Consider the following 18,414-nt stretch of genomic DNA (forward strand, 5'->3'; position numbering starts at 1 on the left):
TGCGCCTGCAACTTAGTTAGTTAGCTAGAACTCGGCTGCCTTCCCTATCAACTATGCATTTCTATCAATAAAGTAGCCTTTCTTTATTTTCTCCCAGGTCTGAAGTCTCAGTGATTTAAAGCCTGCTCCTTTACACAGGTAAGCTGCACACACAAACTACTCTCAGTCCAGCTGCTGCACCACAGCGAATCGCTGCCCAAACCCACCAATGATGATGATGATGATGATGGAAATCAACAGCACTGCTTTCTTCATCCAAAGCAATCCTCCATTTTCCTTGTGGATTTTGCAGAGCAGTGAGCAGCTGTTATGAAGGCTGGTGGTGAGGGGATGGGGGGGTGCGCATCATGGGGGGGATCATTATGTGCCAGGCCCTTCTGGCCCCCGCAGCAGGTCTCATGCTCCTGACTGATGACGAGGAGGAGTCCAGCTGCCAGCCCTTGCCCTGGGTGATGTGGAGGGACTATTTGGCAGAGTTGGGGGGGCAGGCTAGAGCTGTGGTGATGGGCAGAGCTGGGCCTGGAACCCACTTAACTTCCTGCCGGCTGCAGCTCTGAGGCACCACCAAGGACAGACTCACCTTGGCCCATGCGTGCTCCCGTCAGAGCCTCCTTGGCACTCCCAAAGCCCAGTTCCCGGCAAACCACGCTGGCCGTCACCAGGTTCCAGCGGTCATCGCAGACAGTGCCCCATTCACCACCCTTCAGCACCTCGACCCGCCCTTCACCAGGCCTGGCTCCGCCCTTCAGCCGGACACGCTGCTGTGGGGAGCACAAGGAGGTGAGACCTGCTGCCCTCGGCCTGCCCTGCCCAGTGTGCCTTGCAGGCTGCTCTCTGGGGCACTCCAGCCAGACCATGTTGAGCCCGCTCACCTGCCCCTGCTGTCGCTGCTGTCGCTTCTTCTTCTGGGCCCTGCTGATGGCAAAAGGGGCCCCAGGCACGCAGCTCACCACAGCAGGCATCCCACCCTTGCAGGCTGCTGTGGTGGCATTGCCCTTGTAGAACTCGAAGGAGCACATGGAGATGTGGACTTCATTCCCTGTGCAGGCCACAGAGTGCAGGCGGTAGTTGAGCTGCTGCCGCTCCGCGTAAAGCCTGTGGGAAGAGGAGCCAGCGTCACCACACTAGGCAAGGAGCAGCTTGGGGGCCCCGGCAGGCGTGTGTCACCTCATGTCACATGTTCAGCTGTCACAAGCATCCTTGCAAGCCTGGCTCGCACCGACACTGGATTGGGGACAGGCCGAGCAGAGCCTCCTTCTCATTGTGCGCAGGGGAGGGGCATGTGTGCATGGAAATGGCTGTTGCCAAACAGCCTCTGCAGTGGTATCATATTTTTTACGCACTTTATTTGGTCTGCCTCGTTGTGCATCCCCAGCTGGGCTCCGACTTGAGGTCAGTTTTACATCATTGGAATGTACACCTTGGCTTTGGGCTTTTAATTATTGGGTCAAAATGGCCTATGCTGGACCCTCCCTAGGCTTTCTAAATTTATTATGGGAGGATTCTTTTGTAAGTTCCTGGTCTAGTTTTTACCATGAAAGGATAAATCGTATGGGTTTCTCACTGGAAACATTGTCTACTTGGGATCTAGAAGTAGCAAAGAGGAATATATCACAGCGCCTTAAGGATATTGACTCTCAATACCTAAGAGCTAGTGCATGTACTTCCTGTTCACCTCTTTCTTTTGATTTGACCCTCCCATTTTTAAAACCTGCAGGGTATCTTGAAAATTTGAGAATTCCCCATTACCGTTTTCTATTTTCTAGAGCCAGATTCAACTGTCTCCCCTCTGCGATGGCAGAGGGCCGTTTCCGAGGAATTCCTCCAGAGCTGCGGCTGTGTCCCTGCTCCCAGGGAGAGGCTGAAACAATTGCACACATATTGTTTGTATGCACTTATTATTTGGAATTACGCTCCAGGCTTATATCTCCAATTTTTAAGGCCTTCCCTGGTTGCTCACATAAGAAGCTTCTCCAGTTACTAATGTCTGGTAATGATAAGATCATAACTAAAACAGTGGCCAAGTTCCTTTTTATAGCTCAAATCATACGGAAAAGGAAGCTTTTATTACTTCGGACTGTAAATTAGGAATCTCCTATTTTAAAAGTTTTAAATTTGTCTGTACTGTTGATGTCCATTTGTATTTTGGGTCTATGACCGCAAATGTTCTAATAAATAGAAAAATAGAAACAGCCTCTGGCTCTCCCTGGACGCAGCCACGCCAAGCAGCTGTGCACCAGCTGGGGGGGCAGGGGGAGTCCTGGCTTCAACCTTGCAGTGACTCACAAGGCCCAGTTACCTCTTGCTGCCCCTAAAGTCCTCCCTGCGTCTATGTTTGGGGCGAGACCTGGAAACAAGCCTGGAAGACAGACAGAACACAACAGTGAAGGAGCCCACCACCCATGCGTCCTGCCATGAGGGCTGGATGCTTGCAAAGTCTCGGCTCAATCACCCCTCCAGAATGGATCAGGCTGGCAGCCACTGCGGCACTGCCAGTCTGTCCTGGCTTTGTCAGAAGCAAGCCTGGCATCCATTCCCCCAGCACTCATGCAAGCAGCCCCAACCCCAGTGCTGACAAGCCACATGATACCGCACCTACAGTCACGTCGCTTCTGCCTCGTGACACTGAAGAACGTGAGAGCTCCCTTGCTGGGCCATTTGAAGCATTTGCCTGGCTCACCCAGTTGTTTCCAAGAGCAGCAGGCCAGATTCAGGAAGCTCAAAGCTAACGACATTCCATGTTTTGTCCTTAGCAGCCGGTGTCTGTAGACAGTAGACTGCCTCTGAAGGAGGAGGCTCCATTGAGTTCTCGTGGCTAATAGCATCAAGAGGCCTTCATTGGGAGGGCCTTCGCTCAGTGGCAGAGCACGCACAAGGCTTTGCATGCGGAAGGTCCCAAGGGCTGGGCAAGGCCTTTTCTGAACTTGGAAGAGTCAGAACAGGCAGCACAGGGCTGGGTGGGCCAGGACCAGGGCAACTTCCTATGGGCTTCACGGACTGGCCAAACACCCGTCCAAAGCCATCAAGGCTAGTGCCTGGCACCATGATCTTGCGGCAGCAACTGCCACATGGTGCCAAGAGGGGCTCCCTTCCGTCCCCTGCTGGAACTCTGCCCTGACACTAGCGCACATCCTGAGTTCTGCAATCAGGAAGGAGAGAGGAAAGCTCCCCCTCCCTGCCCCCCTTGTCTGCATAGTTTTGCATCCCTTCCCCTCTCAGGGCCTCCCTCAGGTACCTTCCCTCCAAGCTGCGAAGCCAATGGTGTCATGCCAGGCACTGCTGGCAAAAGCCCACACTGGCCCTGGCAAGAGGACTATGCCCATGCTGGGGAACACCAGGGTCCCGCGCTCCCTTCCGAATGCCAGCCTCAACCACCTTTGCCTGCTGGCAAAGACGCCTCTTTCTTCCCGGCAGCACAGAGAGGCCCTCATGCCTGCCAGTGAGTCATCGCTCAGCCATCCCTGGCCAGAGGGAACACACACTGGTAGCCTTTGTCCCGAGGCCACCACCAGACCTCCATTCACATCAGGCAGGTGTTCCCCACCCACTGGGCTGACGCGCTTCCACGGAAAACCCCCGGCTCCTTCTCAGTGCCATTCGCAGAATGAAGTGAGCTCACCAGACTTGCGGGCTAAGTCCAGGGTGGTGGCAGTGGCTGGCTGGCTGGCAGACTTGCAGGCAGGCACCCCACGCACGCACACACACCCAGCAAGGCCAGGCTCCTTCCTGCCCTGCCTTCTCTGCTGGCTGGTGCCTTCCCTTCTCACAGCCCACTGAGCCCCCTCAGGCACAAGCAACAGCCTGGCCCTCGGGCAGGGGTGGGGGCAATTCTGCCCTGCAGGAGCCGCCCCTGTTGCCAAGGCCTTGGAGGGGCCGTGAGGGACTCGGTCCAAGTCCAAGGAACATGAAGGCAGGGCAGCTGCATTTCAAGCCAGTTATATAGTGTACATGGACTTTCAAAAACCTTTCAACAAGGGCACCACCAAAGACCCCTGCGTAAGCTTAGCAGTCATGGAATAAGAGGTGAGGTCCTCTTGTGGATCAGGAATTGGTTAAGTAGCAGGAAGCAGAGAGGAAGAATAAATGGACAGTTCTCCCCATGGAGGGCTGTAGAAAGTTGAGTCCTCCAAAGACTGGCATTGGGACCTGTGCTTTTTGACTTGTTCATAAATGATCTAGAGTCAGGAGTGAGGTGGCCAAGTTTGCTGACAATGCTACATTGTTCAGGGTTGTTAAATAAAAAGGGATTGTGAAGAGCTCCAAAAGGACCTCTCCAAACTGAGTGAATGGGTGGGAAAATGGCAAATGCAATTCAGTGTAAACAAGTGTGAAGTGATGCATGTGGAGGCAAAAATCTTAATCCCACATATATGTTCATGGGGTCTGAACTGACGGTGAATGACCAGGAACGAGACCTTGGGGTCATAGTGGATATCTTGATGAAGATATTGACCCCATGTGCAGCAGCTGTGAAAGAAGTAAATTCCATGCTAGGGATCATTAGGAAAGGTATTGAAAATAAAAGACCAGTATCTTAATGCCATTATATAAAGTTGTGCTGTGGCACCATTTGGAATTCTGTGTGCAGTTCTGGTCGCTTCATGTAAGAATCTAAGAAGAGCCTGCTGGATCGGGCCAGCGGCCCATCTAGTCCAGCATTCTGTTCTTACAGTAGCCAACCAGAAGCCCAAATGGGAAGCCTGCAAGCAGATCTGAGTGCAAGAATAAAAGGATATTGTACAGCTGGAAAAGGTTCAGAAAAGGGTCCACCAAGATGACCAAGGGAATGGAGTGACTCTCCTGTGAAGGAAGGTTGCAGCATTTGGGGCTTTTTAGTTTAAAGAAAAGGCAGGTACGAGGTGACATGATAGAAGTATGTGAAATTATGCACGGCATGGATAAAGTGGACAGAGAAAAGTGTTGCTCCCTCTCTCGTAACACTAGAACTCGTGGACACCCAATGAAGCTGAATGCTGGAAGATTCAGGACAGGTAAAAGGAAGTCCTTCTTTACCCAGCACATAGTTTAACTATGGAACTCACTCCCAGAGGAGGCAGAGATGGCCACCAACGTGGATGGCTTTAAAAGAGGATTAGACAAATTCATGAAGGATAAGGCTAGCGGTGGCTACTAGCCAGGATGGCTATGCTCTGCCTCCATGGTCGGAGGCAATTCTGAATAGCAGTTGCTGGAAACCACAGGAGGTGAGAGCGCTCTTGCCTTCCTGTTCTGCTTGCAGACTTCCCATTGGGGCATCTGGTTGGCCACTGTGAGAACAGGATGCTGGACTAGATGGGTCCTCTTGGGCCTGATCCAGCCACAGGCTCTGCTTATGTTCTTTCTCTCTTTCTCTCTGCAATGATCAACAATAATCTTGCAGCCCAAAGATTTACAAAGAGGGCTGGAACTTCTCTACCTCTCTCTCCCTGCACAGTGTATAAAATAAATGGTTGCCAGCATTTTGTAAAGATGTCCTTTTTTTCATCCCAGCAGCTGCCTTTAAATTTTGTGACAATTTTTCTACGAACACTATTTCCCACACATTTCTATACCTCCCATCCAACAAAAGACCAGCCAGATCTCACCAGCATTGAGCTACTACTTGACGTGCAGCTACCAACATATATCTGATTAGTCTCTCGTGTGCTAAATTCAGAAAAAGTTTTAATAAAGCTAGTTCTGATGTCAATTGAAATGTCTGTTTTGTAATCTTACTGATTTCTGTTTGCACCTCCATCCAGGATTTTTAAACCACTCTACATTCCCACCACATATGCTTCTATGAACCTATTCCCCCACAATTTCTCCAGCATGTCGCGGTGGCTGTTTTCGTAATGTGATAGAAGTTTATAAAATTATGCATGGCATGGAGGAAGCGGATAGAGAGAAGCTTTTCTCCCTCTCTCATAACACCAGAACTCGTGGACATCCAACAAAGCCAAAGGCTGGAGAATTCAGGACAGGCAAAAGAAAGGAATTCTTCACACAGCTGGTTCAACTGTGGAATTCCCTCCCACAAGAGGCAGCGACGGCCACCAACTTGGATGTATTTAAAAGAGGATTAGATTCATGTAGGAAAAGGAGGCTACCAGTGGCCACTAGCCACAATGGCAATGTTCTGCCTCCACAGTCGGAGGCGGTATGCTTCTGAATACCAGTTGCTGGAAACAGCAGGAGGGGAGAGTTGTTGTTGTGCTGGCTTCCCATAACAGGCATCTGGTTGACCACTGTGTGAATAGGGTGGTGGACTAGACAGGCCTCTTTTGGCCTGATCCTGCAGGCTCTTCTTATGACAGCTAACAGGGACACCAATCGTGGCTTTTACTGCAGCAACAGACTCTCTCTGTTGGCCAGCAACAACCCTGTACAGCTAGCTGAGTAAGGGGATCAGAAGAGTCCAGTCAATGCAGGCCCTGCCCACTCCCATCAGTGCTACACAGTTTTGTCCAGAAAAGAGCTACCACGTTCCTCAGCGCACCCCCCACCCCTTAACAGACATGCCTGTGCTCCAGGGCAGGACAAGGCCTTTGGATATTCAAGAAATGCCATCCACAACTGGGCAATTCCCATCAAGAGGCAGAGGATGCAGCAAGCAGGAACCCCAGCACAGTTCAGCTCCCCAAGCAGGCCAGCGGAGCCTCCGAGTCCCTGGGTGAACCTCGTGCCTTCAAACTCAAAGGCTGGCAGCTTAAGGGAGGAGGCACTCAGTTTGGGGACAAGGTTCACAGTCTTCCCACTGGATTCACAGCCAGAGAATCCATCCTGGATGGCGCTGCTGAGCTGCTCAGCTCAGCCCCATCAGACAGGCAAGTGGGCAGATGCGGGCATGTGTGTGGACTCGGTGGCTCATGTGGTGCCAGGGGCAACCAGCTGTGCAGAAGCAGGGTCCTCCTGGCTCCGTTACCTCTTTTGGGGGCCTGGCTTCCTCTGGCCCTTGGCTGCTCGTCTGAACCGCCTGCAGAAGGAAAGTCAACAGCCTCTTCAGGAGGCTTCCACGAGGACAAGTGAAGGGCTGGGATGAGTGTGGATTTGGCAGGAAGCAGCCAAGGGCAACAGCTCGCTGTGTGGCCTGGGAGTGCTAAGCTAGGCCCCAGGCATCCCTTTGCTGCAGTGGCCCTCTCACTGTGAGCTGGCAAGGCCTGCATCTAGCAGCCTCCCTCCTTTACTTAGAAATCCAATCCCCAAATCTGGCCTCCGCTCTGACAGCTTCGCTTCCATTAAGGTTTCCTAACAGTGTTGTTTGAATTAAGAGAAGGTCACCTTGCTAGACCCAAAAACACCCTTTGCAAAACAGCTCAACTCCCTTTCAACCTCTTTCAAAACCTTGGCTTCTTTGCAAGTTAAGATAAACTTTGCTAAATGTGAGCTGCAGGATAGCTTAGTTCTAATGTGCTGCAAAGTGGTTATGTCATTTACTAGCAAGCCCAAATTCTTGACTAGAATTTACACTCAGGAGGACAGAGCCTTAAAGGAATCCTAGTACATGCCCATTGCAATGACAACAGTTTCCACTACCAAATCCAGAGGGAGGGTCCTAGATGTGCCCTCCTGGTTTCCCAGCTCTTGGCAAGTCCACATCAACCCCACCCACTCCACTCCTGTCGGCCTTGCCCCTTCCTCTGTGGATGTCAGCAACAAGACTGTCCTCTGAGGATCCGGCTAAGTAGGACAGCAGGGCACTCTCAGTTCATCCACCCTCACTCACTTGTAGAAATTTCGGTTGACCTTCTTTTCCGCAGGGAAGCCCAGCATCCCACAGATGACGTGGCTGTTGCGGCTGTCCCAGTTTTCATCACAGATCTGGGCCCAGCCACTCTTGTGGCGAACTTCCACAACGCCCTCCGTCACAGGCAGCGGCCGCTTGGCATGGGAGGCCACGATGGAGCGCAGGCGCACCTCCTCCACCTGGTTCTGCTCTGTCTGGAGAGGGGAGAGAGAGTCAGCCCCATGCAGGATCCTCTGCCCCAGGTACACAGTGCCTGCCCACCAGGGTTCTTGGGTCCCACACTGAGAGCCTCCCCCTCCCAGTCCAGTCTGGGAAGGAATGGCTCCCCTCAGCGAAGCGAGGCCAAGATTGCTCCTCCAGGAGGTGGGAGGCCTGCAGAAGGATGCAAGAAGAATAAGCTTTGGGGAGGGAAGAGAGGCTTGCTCCCCTCACCTGTTAGCCCATGGCTTGATTGAGGAGAATGGGAGAGAACCTGGTCTATAAATGCATCTGGAAGTATTTACTTTATTTTTTTATTATTTGATTTATATCCTGCCCTTCCTCCCAGCAGAAGCCTCTAGCGACAAAGGTGGATCCAGGACCACCCCCAGGCTAGGGACCTGCTCTTTCAGAGGGAGTACGGACCCATCCAAAGCAGACAACTGACCAATTATCTGAACTCAGGAACCACCAACCCACAGAGTCTCCATCTTGCTAGGATTCAGACTCAGTTTATTGGCCCTCATCCAGCCCACCACCAGATGTTATGGAGAAATAGAGCTGGGTATCATCAGCATACTGCTGACACCTCGCCCCAAAGCTCCTGATGACCCCTTCCAATGGCTTCATATAGATGTTAAACAGCATGGGGGACAAGATGGTACCCTGCAGCACCCCACAGCACAACTGCCAGGGGGCCGAAAGACAGTCACCCAATGCTATTCTCTGAAAACGGCCTTGGAGATAGGATCGGAACCACTGTGAAACAGTGACTCCCATACCCATTTCACCAAGTCAGCCCAGAACGATACCATGGTCAATGGTATCAAAAGCCACTGATATCAAGTAAGAGTAACAGGGTTGCACTCCTCCTGTCCTTCTCCTGATAAAGGTCATCCATCAGGGTGGCCAAGGCCAATTCAGTCCCATGCCTAGACCTGAACCCAGACTGGAATGGGTCAAGATAATCTGTTTCATCTAAGAGTACTTGCAATTGCTGCGCCACAACCCTCTCGATTACCTTCCCAAAGAAGGGGGTATTTGTGACCAGACGGTAATTGTTGCAGACCGATGGGTCCAGGGTGAGCTTTTTCAGGAGCGGTTGGATCACCGCCTCTTTCAGGGCAGCTGGAACCACTCTCTCCCACAACAATGCGTTGACCACACCCTGGATCCACTCAGTGAGACCCCCTCAGCAAGCTTTAATAAGCCAAGAAGGACAAGGGTCGAGAGGACACGTTGCTGGCCGCATCATCACAAGCACCTTGTCTATGTCGTCAGGCCACTTCCACTGAAACCAGTCCCAAGAAGTTGCAGCAGATGTTGCACTGGATACCTCATTGGGGACCACAAAAGATGTGGATGGGGCATCGAGACTGCTATGGAAGTGAGCAACTTTACCCTCAAATTGCCTTGCAAACAATTCACAGTGGACCTAAACCTAAAGTGCCTAAACATACTGCCCTCTGCCAAGAACTCTGCCCTCTGGGTCTTCTTCACAGCACCTGGCAAGTTGCTGGGGTAAAACCAAGGGCAGCCTTGCAGCTGGGCCAGGCCAAAGGCTGATCTCGCTTCCCACTATGGTGCCAGCCAGATGCCCTTGAGGAGCCCGCAAGGAAAACATGAGGGCAACAGGGATTCCCCAGTGAGCAGTGCTCAGAAGCAAGGTGCCTCTGGTCTTGGAGGGGGAAAATAGTCATCATGACTATAGCCACCAATAGACATCCCCCCTCCATGAATCTGCCGTATCCCCTTTCAAAGTGGTCCAGGTGGGCAGCCATCACTAAATCCCGCAGCAGTCAATGCCCTGGCACAACTGCAGTATGTGAAGAACTTCACTCCTGCTGAACTGAGCTGCATCAGTAGCAACAGGAAGCACAGCTGAAATTAAGGCATCGGAGCGGACGCCGGAGTGAAACAAGGACTGCTGGAGCCCTCAAGGAGACAGAGGGAGAATCCAAAAGATGAACTAGGTTGGTTGTACTGCCTTCAAGTTGATTCTGACTTATGGTGACCCTCTGAATAGGGTTTTCATGAGGCTGAGAGGCAGCGACTGGCCCAAGGTCACCCAGTGCGGTTCATGGCTATGTGGGGATTTGAACCCTGGTCTCCCAGGTCGCAGTCCAACACCTTAACCACTACACCACACTGGCTGAACAGATGAGCAAAACAAGAGGAGGGAGGAAAGGGGGGAGGAGGGGGAGGAGGAGTGGGCCGGAAGGGGAGCCTTGCTGAAAAAGAAACCTCTTCTCCCTGGGGCAGAAGACCAGCACAGTCCCAAAAGGCAGGGGGAGGGACTAAGAGAAAGAGGCAGCCAGAGTTTTTTTTGGGGGGGAGGGGTTATATGCCTGCTGTTCTGCTTCCAGTGTTGAGAAACAAACAACGGAAGCAAAAATGCCGCTTCGGGGTCATGGAACCCACAGGAAAGGGGCTGTTACAAGGAAGCACATGGGTTTGCTCTGCCCAAGTGACAGCAGGCGGCCTTTGCTTCTCCCCGGTGGATGACGAGCAGGAGAAAGGAATGCTGTGGGTGTGAAGTCTCATCTCTTCAGTCAAGCCTGTGCCCCAGTTCCAGCTGTGACGTAATTCTCAGTGGCGTCAGGCAGGCAGACAGAGAGCTTACACAGAGGGAGAAGCCGTGAACAGCCTCCACATCCCACCAAGGGAGGAGGTGCAAATGGAGCCGGTGGTGGTGGGGAGGAGGGTTCTGGGGCATTGTACCAGGGCTCTCATGGACTGGGACATGGTCAGCTTGGAAAGGGTCATGTGTGCATGATGCCCAACAAGGGCAGAAGAGTTAGCCTGCCCAGCCCCCAGCATTCAGGCAGGAGTATTTGCCTCGGGAGTTTCTCCAGAACATAACATGCCAAAACCAGCAGTGGGGAAATGGAAGAACACAGGGCCCCGCTGGTGCCCACAAACTCCCAGGGCAATGCAAGGCCAAGCTCATTGGAGCCCCCAGCCAGTTGGGACAGGGGGAAATGTCCCTTCCTGCCTCCACCACAAATCCCTTACACCCCAGGCCAAGATCCCAGGCTCTGACTTTCCTTTTGCAGGCAGGCAGGAGGTAAGAGTTACAGCAAAATGAAAAATTCACATATGACTGCTCCAGCAAAGATCTGTGTGCTGGAGCCAGAAGGCATTTGCCCTGGAAAATCCATCCTCCAACGTAACATTTGCTGCTCCTTCATGGAGACACATTCCAGCAGGACTGGCCCACAGACAGCAGCACAACCCAGCAGGCACAAAGGCCCAGGAGGCAAAATTTGCAGGCCCTGTTTCTTGCCTCCGTCTGCTCTCCTCCCCCCTCTAATCTAATCTACACACACACCACCAAGGCTTGTGGACACTGTTGGTCTCTTCCGTGAATCTGGGTGGGGGGTGGGGGGCAGCAGCAGCTGAAAAGGCAGCAGGTGTCATCTGGGTCATACCACCGGCAGCAGATCCCTCCAAATCCTTCTTACAAACATTGTGTGTGGCCAACGTGGTGAGCAGGACAGAGCAGCAAGGAGCTAGTCCATGCACGAAGGCGGTGGCTGCCCACCTGGGCTCTTCTTCCACCCACTCAGCTGGGGGTCTCCTCCATCCTGCTTAGAAGATTGTGAGCACCCCACTCAGGCAGCGGCTGAGAGCAGCTTGGCAACCCTCCCACGGCCCTGGGGATGGAAACGGCCTTATCCACCTCGCTCAGTGCTGGCTCCACTCACGGGCAGTGGCTCTCCCAGGCTTCAGAAAGAGGTCTTTTCCAGCCCCACCCCACCTAGCTAGACCCACAGCCTGGCCTGAAGAGCAGCTTCCTCTCTTCCTGCAGAGCTAAGAGCATCCCCAAGCGGGTGCTCCCCCCTCCCTGCCCCCAGCCCTAGAGATTGCAAGCCACAGTCTCTCTTAGCTTTGGAGAGGAGGGAGGGGAGGCCTGAGCAGCTGGAGATGTTGTCTGAGCAGATCAGGGCCCAGGAAAGCAGGGCTGGCTGGCTGGCTGGCTCGTGGGGATTGAGGGACCACCTGCCGCCCTCCAGGTGTTGATGGACGGCCGCCAATCCCCTCTGAGTCCCACACTGGCTGCTGGGCGTTGGGAGTCCAGCCCCCCCCCCCGGCTCCAAAGCTCACTGCGGCCCTTCCTCCCCCTCCAGCTCCTGCAGGGGAAGGTGTGGAGTCTGCCCCCGCCCTGAATCATGTCCCACCTCAATCACGTTGGAGTCAACAAAGCCAGGGATGCGCTCGTCTTTGCAGATGACACCGGCGTCCTCCTCATGGGAGCAGTCGCTGTTGCCCCAGCCACGCGACCGGCAGTCCACAAGGCTCTTCTCACTCCCGCCACAATTCACGTTGTCCAGCCAGATGCGCCCTGCAAAGCCACAGCCGGGAAAGGTCATGACCAGGGTGGGTGGGTGGGTAGTGAGAGAGGGCTGGAATATGGCAGCTTATACCAGCATCATTTGGGAACACCTAGCCAGAGATGGTCTTGAAGTCACCCTTGGAGCCCTGAACGCCTGCTCCTCTGGACTGCCTGTGGTTACCCAATGAAGAGGGGAAATGCACTCTGCACATGCTTAATGGCAGGCCCTTTCATTACTCCTTCACTGGTTCTACAGGCCAGCTGTTCAATATGCCCCAGGTTAACTCCTGGAGACCTTAAGGGGCGGGCGGAGGAGGTGGAAACCAACCCATTACTTAAACACACAGCTTGCAAGACTCCCCGAGGCTCTGGATCTGAACAAGGTTGCAGTTTATGAGCCTCTCCGCTTCTCAAGAACAAAACTGACCCAGTTTACTACCTGCCCCAGCCCACTGATGCTCACCAACACCTTTGCCATATTTGGCACTGTGAGTCCAGCCAGTGGCGGCCACAAAGCCCAGGTGGTGGCAGAGGACGTGGGCGTTGGCCAGCGTGAAGTCATCGTCACAGATGGTGCCCCACTCTTGGTTGTAGAAGACCTCGATGCGCCCCTCATTGTGCTTGCGGGGATAGCCAGCCAGCCGGAACTGCAGCCTGGGAACCTCCTGGCTCTGCCCTGTGGGTGCTGGGGTGCTCGGCTGGGCCGCGCTCACCCACAGCCAGATGCCGCACAGCAAGCCAAACCGCCCCCAGTGGCCCCGCACAGCATCCATCCTCCTGGCTGCCTGGACCTAGTGGGGGAGAGAGGCCAAGGGGGGTGAGCCTCCAGTGCCCAGTGATGCAGGCTGACTGTGCTCAGGGTCCAGGGCCTGTTTCCACCTCACCCTCCTGCGGGCTCCTCTGTTCCCACAGGGAACCTCTATTCACTGTGGCCCAGATGCAAGTTTACCTCATGTCAGGGACCAAACCCCACCATGGCCATCACAGGGCGCTGCTTTTGGCTGGCCTTCTCAGAGCCTTCCCCCTCCTGCCACCCCAGCTCCTCCCCCTCCCAGCCTAGGCCCCCAGATCCTTATAGGCTCTTCTGTGTGCCTCAGCCCCCTTTCTCTTGGATCAGAGCCCCGAAGCCAGCAAGGGAGGCTCTTTCCCTGTCCTGCTGTGACATGAGAGCTGTTCAGCCAATCAGCACCACCAAACCCCTTGGTGCATTACAATAACTCCCACTGCTCACAAGAGACAGCTTTTTTTCATTAGTCTCAAGAGAAGTTTTCTGAAGCCTAATTATGAACATAAAAAGAGACTGCTGGGTGACACCAAAATGGATAAATTAGTCCAGCATCCTGTTCTCACAGTGGCCTCAGGGAAGCCTGCAAGCAGGATTTGGGCAACTGCTATTCAGAAGCACGCTGCCTCCACCTGGAGGCACAGCAGAGCCATTGTGGCTCGTAGCCACTGATAGCCTAAATCCTCCATGAATTCGTTGAATCCTCTTTTAAATCCACCCAAGTTGGTGGCCATCACTGCCTTCTGTGGCAGTGAGTTCCATAGCTTAACTATATGCTATGTGTGAGGAAGAACTTTCTCTTGTCTGTCCTGAATCTTTCAGCATTCAGCTTCAGTGGATGTCCACGAATTCTAGTGTTATGAGAGGGAGAAAAACTTCTCTCTATCCACTTTCTCAGTGCCATGCACAATTTTAAGCATGTCTCTCACGTGGCCTCTGACTCGCCTTTTCTCTAAACTAAAAAGCCTCAAATGCTACAACCTTTTGCTCCAATATGCATCACTTTTCACTTGTGTATATTGCATGTGCCATTTTACTGCCCATTCACTTAGTTTGTCCTTTGAAGCTTTTTGCAATCTTCTTTTGTTTCAACGACCCTGAACAATTTCGTATCACCAGCAAACTTGGCCACCCCACTGCTCACCTCTAACTCTAGATCATTTATGAACAAGTTAAAAAGCAAAGGTCCCAATGCTGGTCCTTGGGGGACTCCACTTTCTACAGCCCTCCATGGGGAGGACTGCCCATTAATTCCTAATCTCTGATTTCTGTTTCCTAGCCAGTTCCTGAATCACAAGAGGCCCTCTCTTCTTATTCCATGGCTGCTAAGCTTACTCAGGAGTCTTTGGTGAGGTAACTTGGTGAATGGTTTTTGAAAGTCCAGGTCCACTATGCCAACAGGATAACCTCTATCTATATCCTTGTTAACACACTCGAAGAACTTTACTAGATTAGTGAGACAGGACTGACCCTTAAGGAAGGTATGCTGGCTCTGCTTTAATTAGAAAAGGGGAGGGGCAATTTGAGGTATGGCAACTGGAGATGTAAGTAGCCCTGTGCATGGCCCCTCCAATCCAGTCTGGGGACCTTTTTGGTGCCTTGTATTGGGATGAATCTGACCTGGAGACAATCTGATTTGGCAGCTCCAGATCATACCTGACCTGGTACAATTTGGGGCTATGTCAGACATGATTCACTAGAAAAGACAATAATACTGGGGAAAACAGAAGGGAGTAGAAAAAGAGGAAAGCCAAACAAGGGATGGATTGATTCCATAAAGGAAGCCACAGACCTGAACTTACAAGATCTGAGCAGGGTAGTTCATGATGACAGATGCTATTGGAGGTCACTGATTCATAGAGTCACCATAAGTTGTAATCAACTTGAAGGCACAAAACACACACACACACACAACATGCTGCGGGCAAATCCTGGATTGAACCGAATCAGCCTGATTCAGTTTGGGATCTGGGAATTGCCAGAAGGCAGAGCACAACCCTCGTCGTAAGGGTTAAACCTTCCCTCCCAGCTCCAACTCCCCCTAATTGCCTCACCCTCCCCTGCAATAAGGTATGAGACAAACCTTCTACTGGTTATACAGAAGACATTTTCAACCCTATTTTATTTATTTATTTATTTAAAATATTTATACCCCGCCCTTTTTCCAAGGAACTCAGGGCAGCTTACATTAAAACAGAAATAATTAATAAACATGATATTCAGTTTAAACAATTTAAAATGAAATTAAATAAACAAAGGTTAAAACTAACTACATTGGTTAAAAGCCCGTCTAAACAGAACAGTCTTCACCTGTGCACGAAAATTCGATAATGAGGAAGCCAACCGGACCTCAGTAGGGAGAGAATTCCACAGTTTAGGGGCGGCCACCGAAAAAGCCCTATTCTGTGTCTCTGCAAGATGAACTTGCAGGAAGGAAGGGGTAATGAGTAGGGTCTCGCTGGAGGATCTTAAAGTCCGAGCAGGTTCATAGAGGGAGAGGTGCTCTGACAGATAGCCTGGACCTAAGCCGTATAAGGCTTTATAGGTCAAAACCAGCACCTTGAATTGTGCCCGGAAACAAATGGGCAACCAGTGGAGCTGATACAACAAAGGTGTTGTATGTTCTCTATATCCCGCCCCAGTTAGCATCCTGGCTGCAGCTCTTTGTACCAATTTCAGTTTCCGAGCAGTCTTCAGGGGCAGCCCCACGTAGAGCGCATTACAGTAGTCTAATCGGGATGTAACTAAGGCATGTGTCACCGTGGTCAAGTGTGACTGGTCAAGGAACGGGCGCAGTTGGTGCACCAATCTTAATTGAGCAAAAGCACTCTTAGCCACAGCCGAGACCTGTGCCTCCAAGGTCAGAGCTGAGTCCAGGAGCACTCCCAAACTGCGAACCTGTGATTTCAGGGGGAGTGTAACCCCATCCAGCACAAGTTGAATCCCTATTCCCTGCTCCGCCTTCCGACTGATGAGGAGCACCTCTGTCTCGTCAGGATTTAATTTCAGCTTGTTCGCTCCCATCCAGTCCATCACTGATACCAGGCATCGGTTGAGAACCTGGACGGCTTCCTTGGTTTCATCAGGTGGAAAGGAGAGATAGAGTTGGGTGTCATCTGCATATTGGTGGCACCGAACCCCAAAACTCCGGATAACCTCTCCCAGCGGTTTCATGTAGATATTAAATAAACAATAATTGTTGCGAGGGTGGTGGTGGTCTTCCTGGAGGGTTCAGCTGGGGAAGGGAAGGTTAATTCTTGCCTCCCCATTGCACTCTCTAAGCAGATCACTCTTGCCCCCCAAATTAGGCTTGGAAAATATGAATGTACCTTTTTCCAAGCGTAATTTGCTGGCCAGAAAATGTGCGTGCATGCGGTTGCCATGCATGCATTCATGCATTGCTACAGTATTTGTACAGGGATGAGGGTGCCAGTTTATCTGGTTTGCAAATGTATTCATAGGGCCCAAAATCCCTGGAAGCTTTCTACTATTACGTGACATTTTGGTTGGTCCATTCCAAATAAAGGTATTACCCAACTGTGGACTTAAAGTTCAATGTTGTGTTCTAGAAACAATTAACCTTTTGACTGTTAATCAGTCTAAACACTGTCTGTCTGAAACATCTAGCCTGGGATCACAAAGGTATTTGCAGGGGTGGGGTGGGGAGCCAAAAGACACCTGGGAAAGATCTCCAGAGGGCCAGAGGACCATGCCTGGAGGTTGTTCCCTCTCCTCCCTCCCCTAGACTCATATCTACTTGGGGCAAGAGGGGGCAATCCCAGTCTCTCTCTCTCTCCCCCCCCCCTTTCCAGGCACACCAGGGAACCCTTTTTGACTCCAGAAGGACTCAGGGCAGCTGAGGGAGGGGAGGGGCGGTAGCTGCAGTGGCTGCTCTGGAGGCCAGACTGGCCTGGGGCCCTGCATCCTGACCAGCTTTCCTCAGCCAGAGCTCTGCTTTCTTTCAGACTCCAGAGGACACAAGCTTTGAGATCAGTAGAAGCCCAGGGATGGAGAGGGCAGAGGCTGCAGGCCTAAGCAAGCTTATAGCAGGAAATGAGCCTCCCCAAACTCAGTCGCTCCTGAGCCAACACACACACTGGACTAGGCTGCAAAGACACATCCAGAGGGCAACATCCAGCAGTGACAACAGTGCAACGTCCTGCACAAAAGGGAGCTGGACTGGGCTGATGCACAGCAATGGCTCAAGGCCGGGCCAGGTCTGAAAGCCAGCAAGTCCTGGGTTAAAATCTAGCCTCAGACACTGTGGGTAGAAACACACATGCTGGCCTGCCAGTTCCAGTGCATCTCCACCTCTCTCTTCTGAAAATGGGGGCACATGATAACGCTAGTCAAACCCCGCCCCTCTTTACTGTAAAACCAAATGGGAGCAGCTCAACTGCTTTTTTTTAATTGTTTCTAAGAGATTTTGCAACTGATTGGCAGATCAACTCATCCCCCCTCTAAGTGTAGCTAATGGAAAGGCTTTGGGGTAAGCAACTAGCATGTTCATAGCCACAGAGTCACTTGCTGCTGCCTTTCAGGAGTGGCTATTGTACCAGCCTCAGTCCCTCATCTGAAACATTGGGATGATAATAATTCTGGCTGACCTTATAGGGCTGTTATGAGGATTGCTGAGGCAAGCCCTGCTCTCCCCTACTGACATGTGTGACCAGGGTGGCCTGATCTGGTCTGGCTGTCAGTGACAGCACATCCGGGACGGGAAGAGGAGATGGAGAGTGGCGCCCAGGGCTTGGCCCCTGCACATGCATCACTTGCAGGAATATGCAGGCCTGGCCTGAAGGAATGTTTGCAATGTGCTTTGAACACTAGGAGGGTCTCCCCCTCCCCAAAAGACCTTTTCCTCATCTGCGATATCCATTTCATTTGAGTTTCTATCCTCATGATGGTTTTGCTGTCCAACCTTCCTGAAGGGATTTGACAGTGGCTCATCTCTTAATCATAGAATCATAGAATAGTAGAGTTGGAAGGGGCCTACAAGGCCATCAAGTCCAACCCCCCCTTTCTACTTCTGACCCTCTGGGGTGCAGGTGTGCCCTCCTCGCTCAGCCCACCCTGGGGATTAGAGCGGATCATCACCAGTATCGGGCAGCTTGTTAGGAGAGCTGAATGGCAACCATGACACCATCAGATTCTACAACACAGTGATCCTGTTCAGAACCGGAAAGTTACAGGTATTTCAAGGGAAGAAATGGTAGGAAAGGAAACCTGGAGGGTCAAATCTCTTCAGGAAACTTGGAGGTCATGTTAAAATGCATGAAACAGGAGTTTTCAAAGTAGGATCAAGATGGGTGGGATGCTATTGTGGTTAGATGGCAGATGTGAGGAAGGATAGCCCAAAGCGCTGTGGGG

General features: G+C 52.1%; 1 protein-coding gene across 6 annotated transcripts in view; it reads right to left on the reverse strand.

The window, feature by feature from the left end:
• LOXL3 (lysyl oxidase like 3) overlaps nucleotides 1-18,414 on the reverse strand; it is a 32,869-nt gene that overhangs the window by 7,873 nt on the left and 6,582 nt on the right. For 4 of the 6 annotated variants that reach the window (XM_061583787.1, XM_061583788.1, XM_061583784.1 and 1 more), the window contains exons 2-6: nucleotides 12,724-13,051; nucleotides 12,106-12,269; nucleotides 7,706-7,920; nucleotides 873-1,095; nucleotides 581-761 (exon numbers count right to left, since the gene is read on the reverse strand). In XM_061583787.1, coding sequence (XP_061439771.1) covers nucleotides 581-761; nucleotides 873-1,095; nucleotides 7,706-7,920; nucleotides 12,106-12,269; nucleotides 12,724-13,033 — 1,093 coding nt within the window. In that variant the 5' untranslated portion in view covers nucleotides 13,034-13,051. The remainder of the gene's footprint in view (nucleotides 1-580; nucleotides 762-872; nucleotides 1,096-7,705; nucleotides 7,921-12,105; nucleotides 12,270-12,723; nucleotides 13,052-18,414) is intronic. The other 2 variants (XM_061583783.1, XM_061583786.1) reach the window with 1 other exon arrangement.

Source organism: Rhineura floridana, chromosome 9 (assembly GCF_030035675.1).
Source record: "Rhineura floridana isolate rRhiFlo1 chromosome 9, rRhiFlo1.hap2, whole genome shotgun sequence".
Classification (NCBI taxonomy): Eukaryota; Metazoa; Chordata; class Lepidosauria; order Squamata; family Rhineuridae; genus Rhineura; species Rhineura floridana.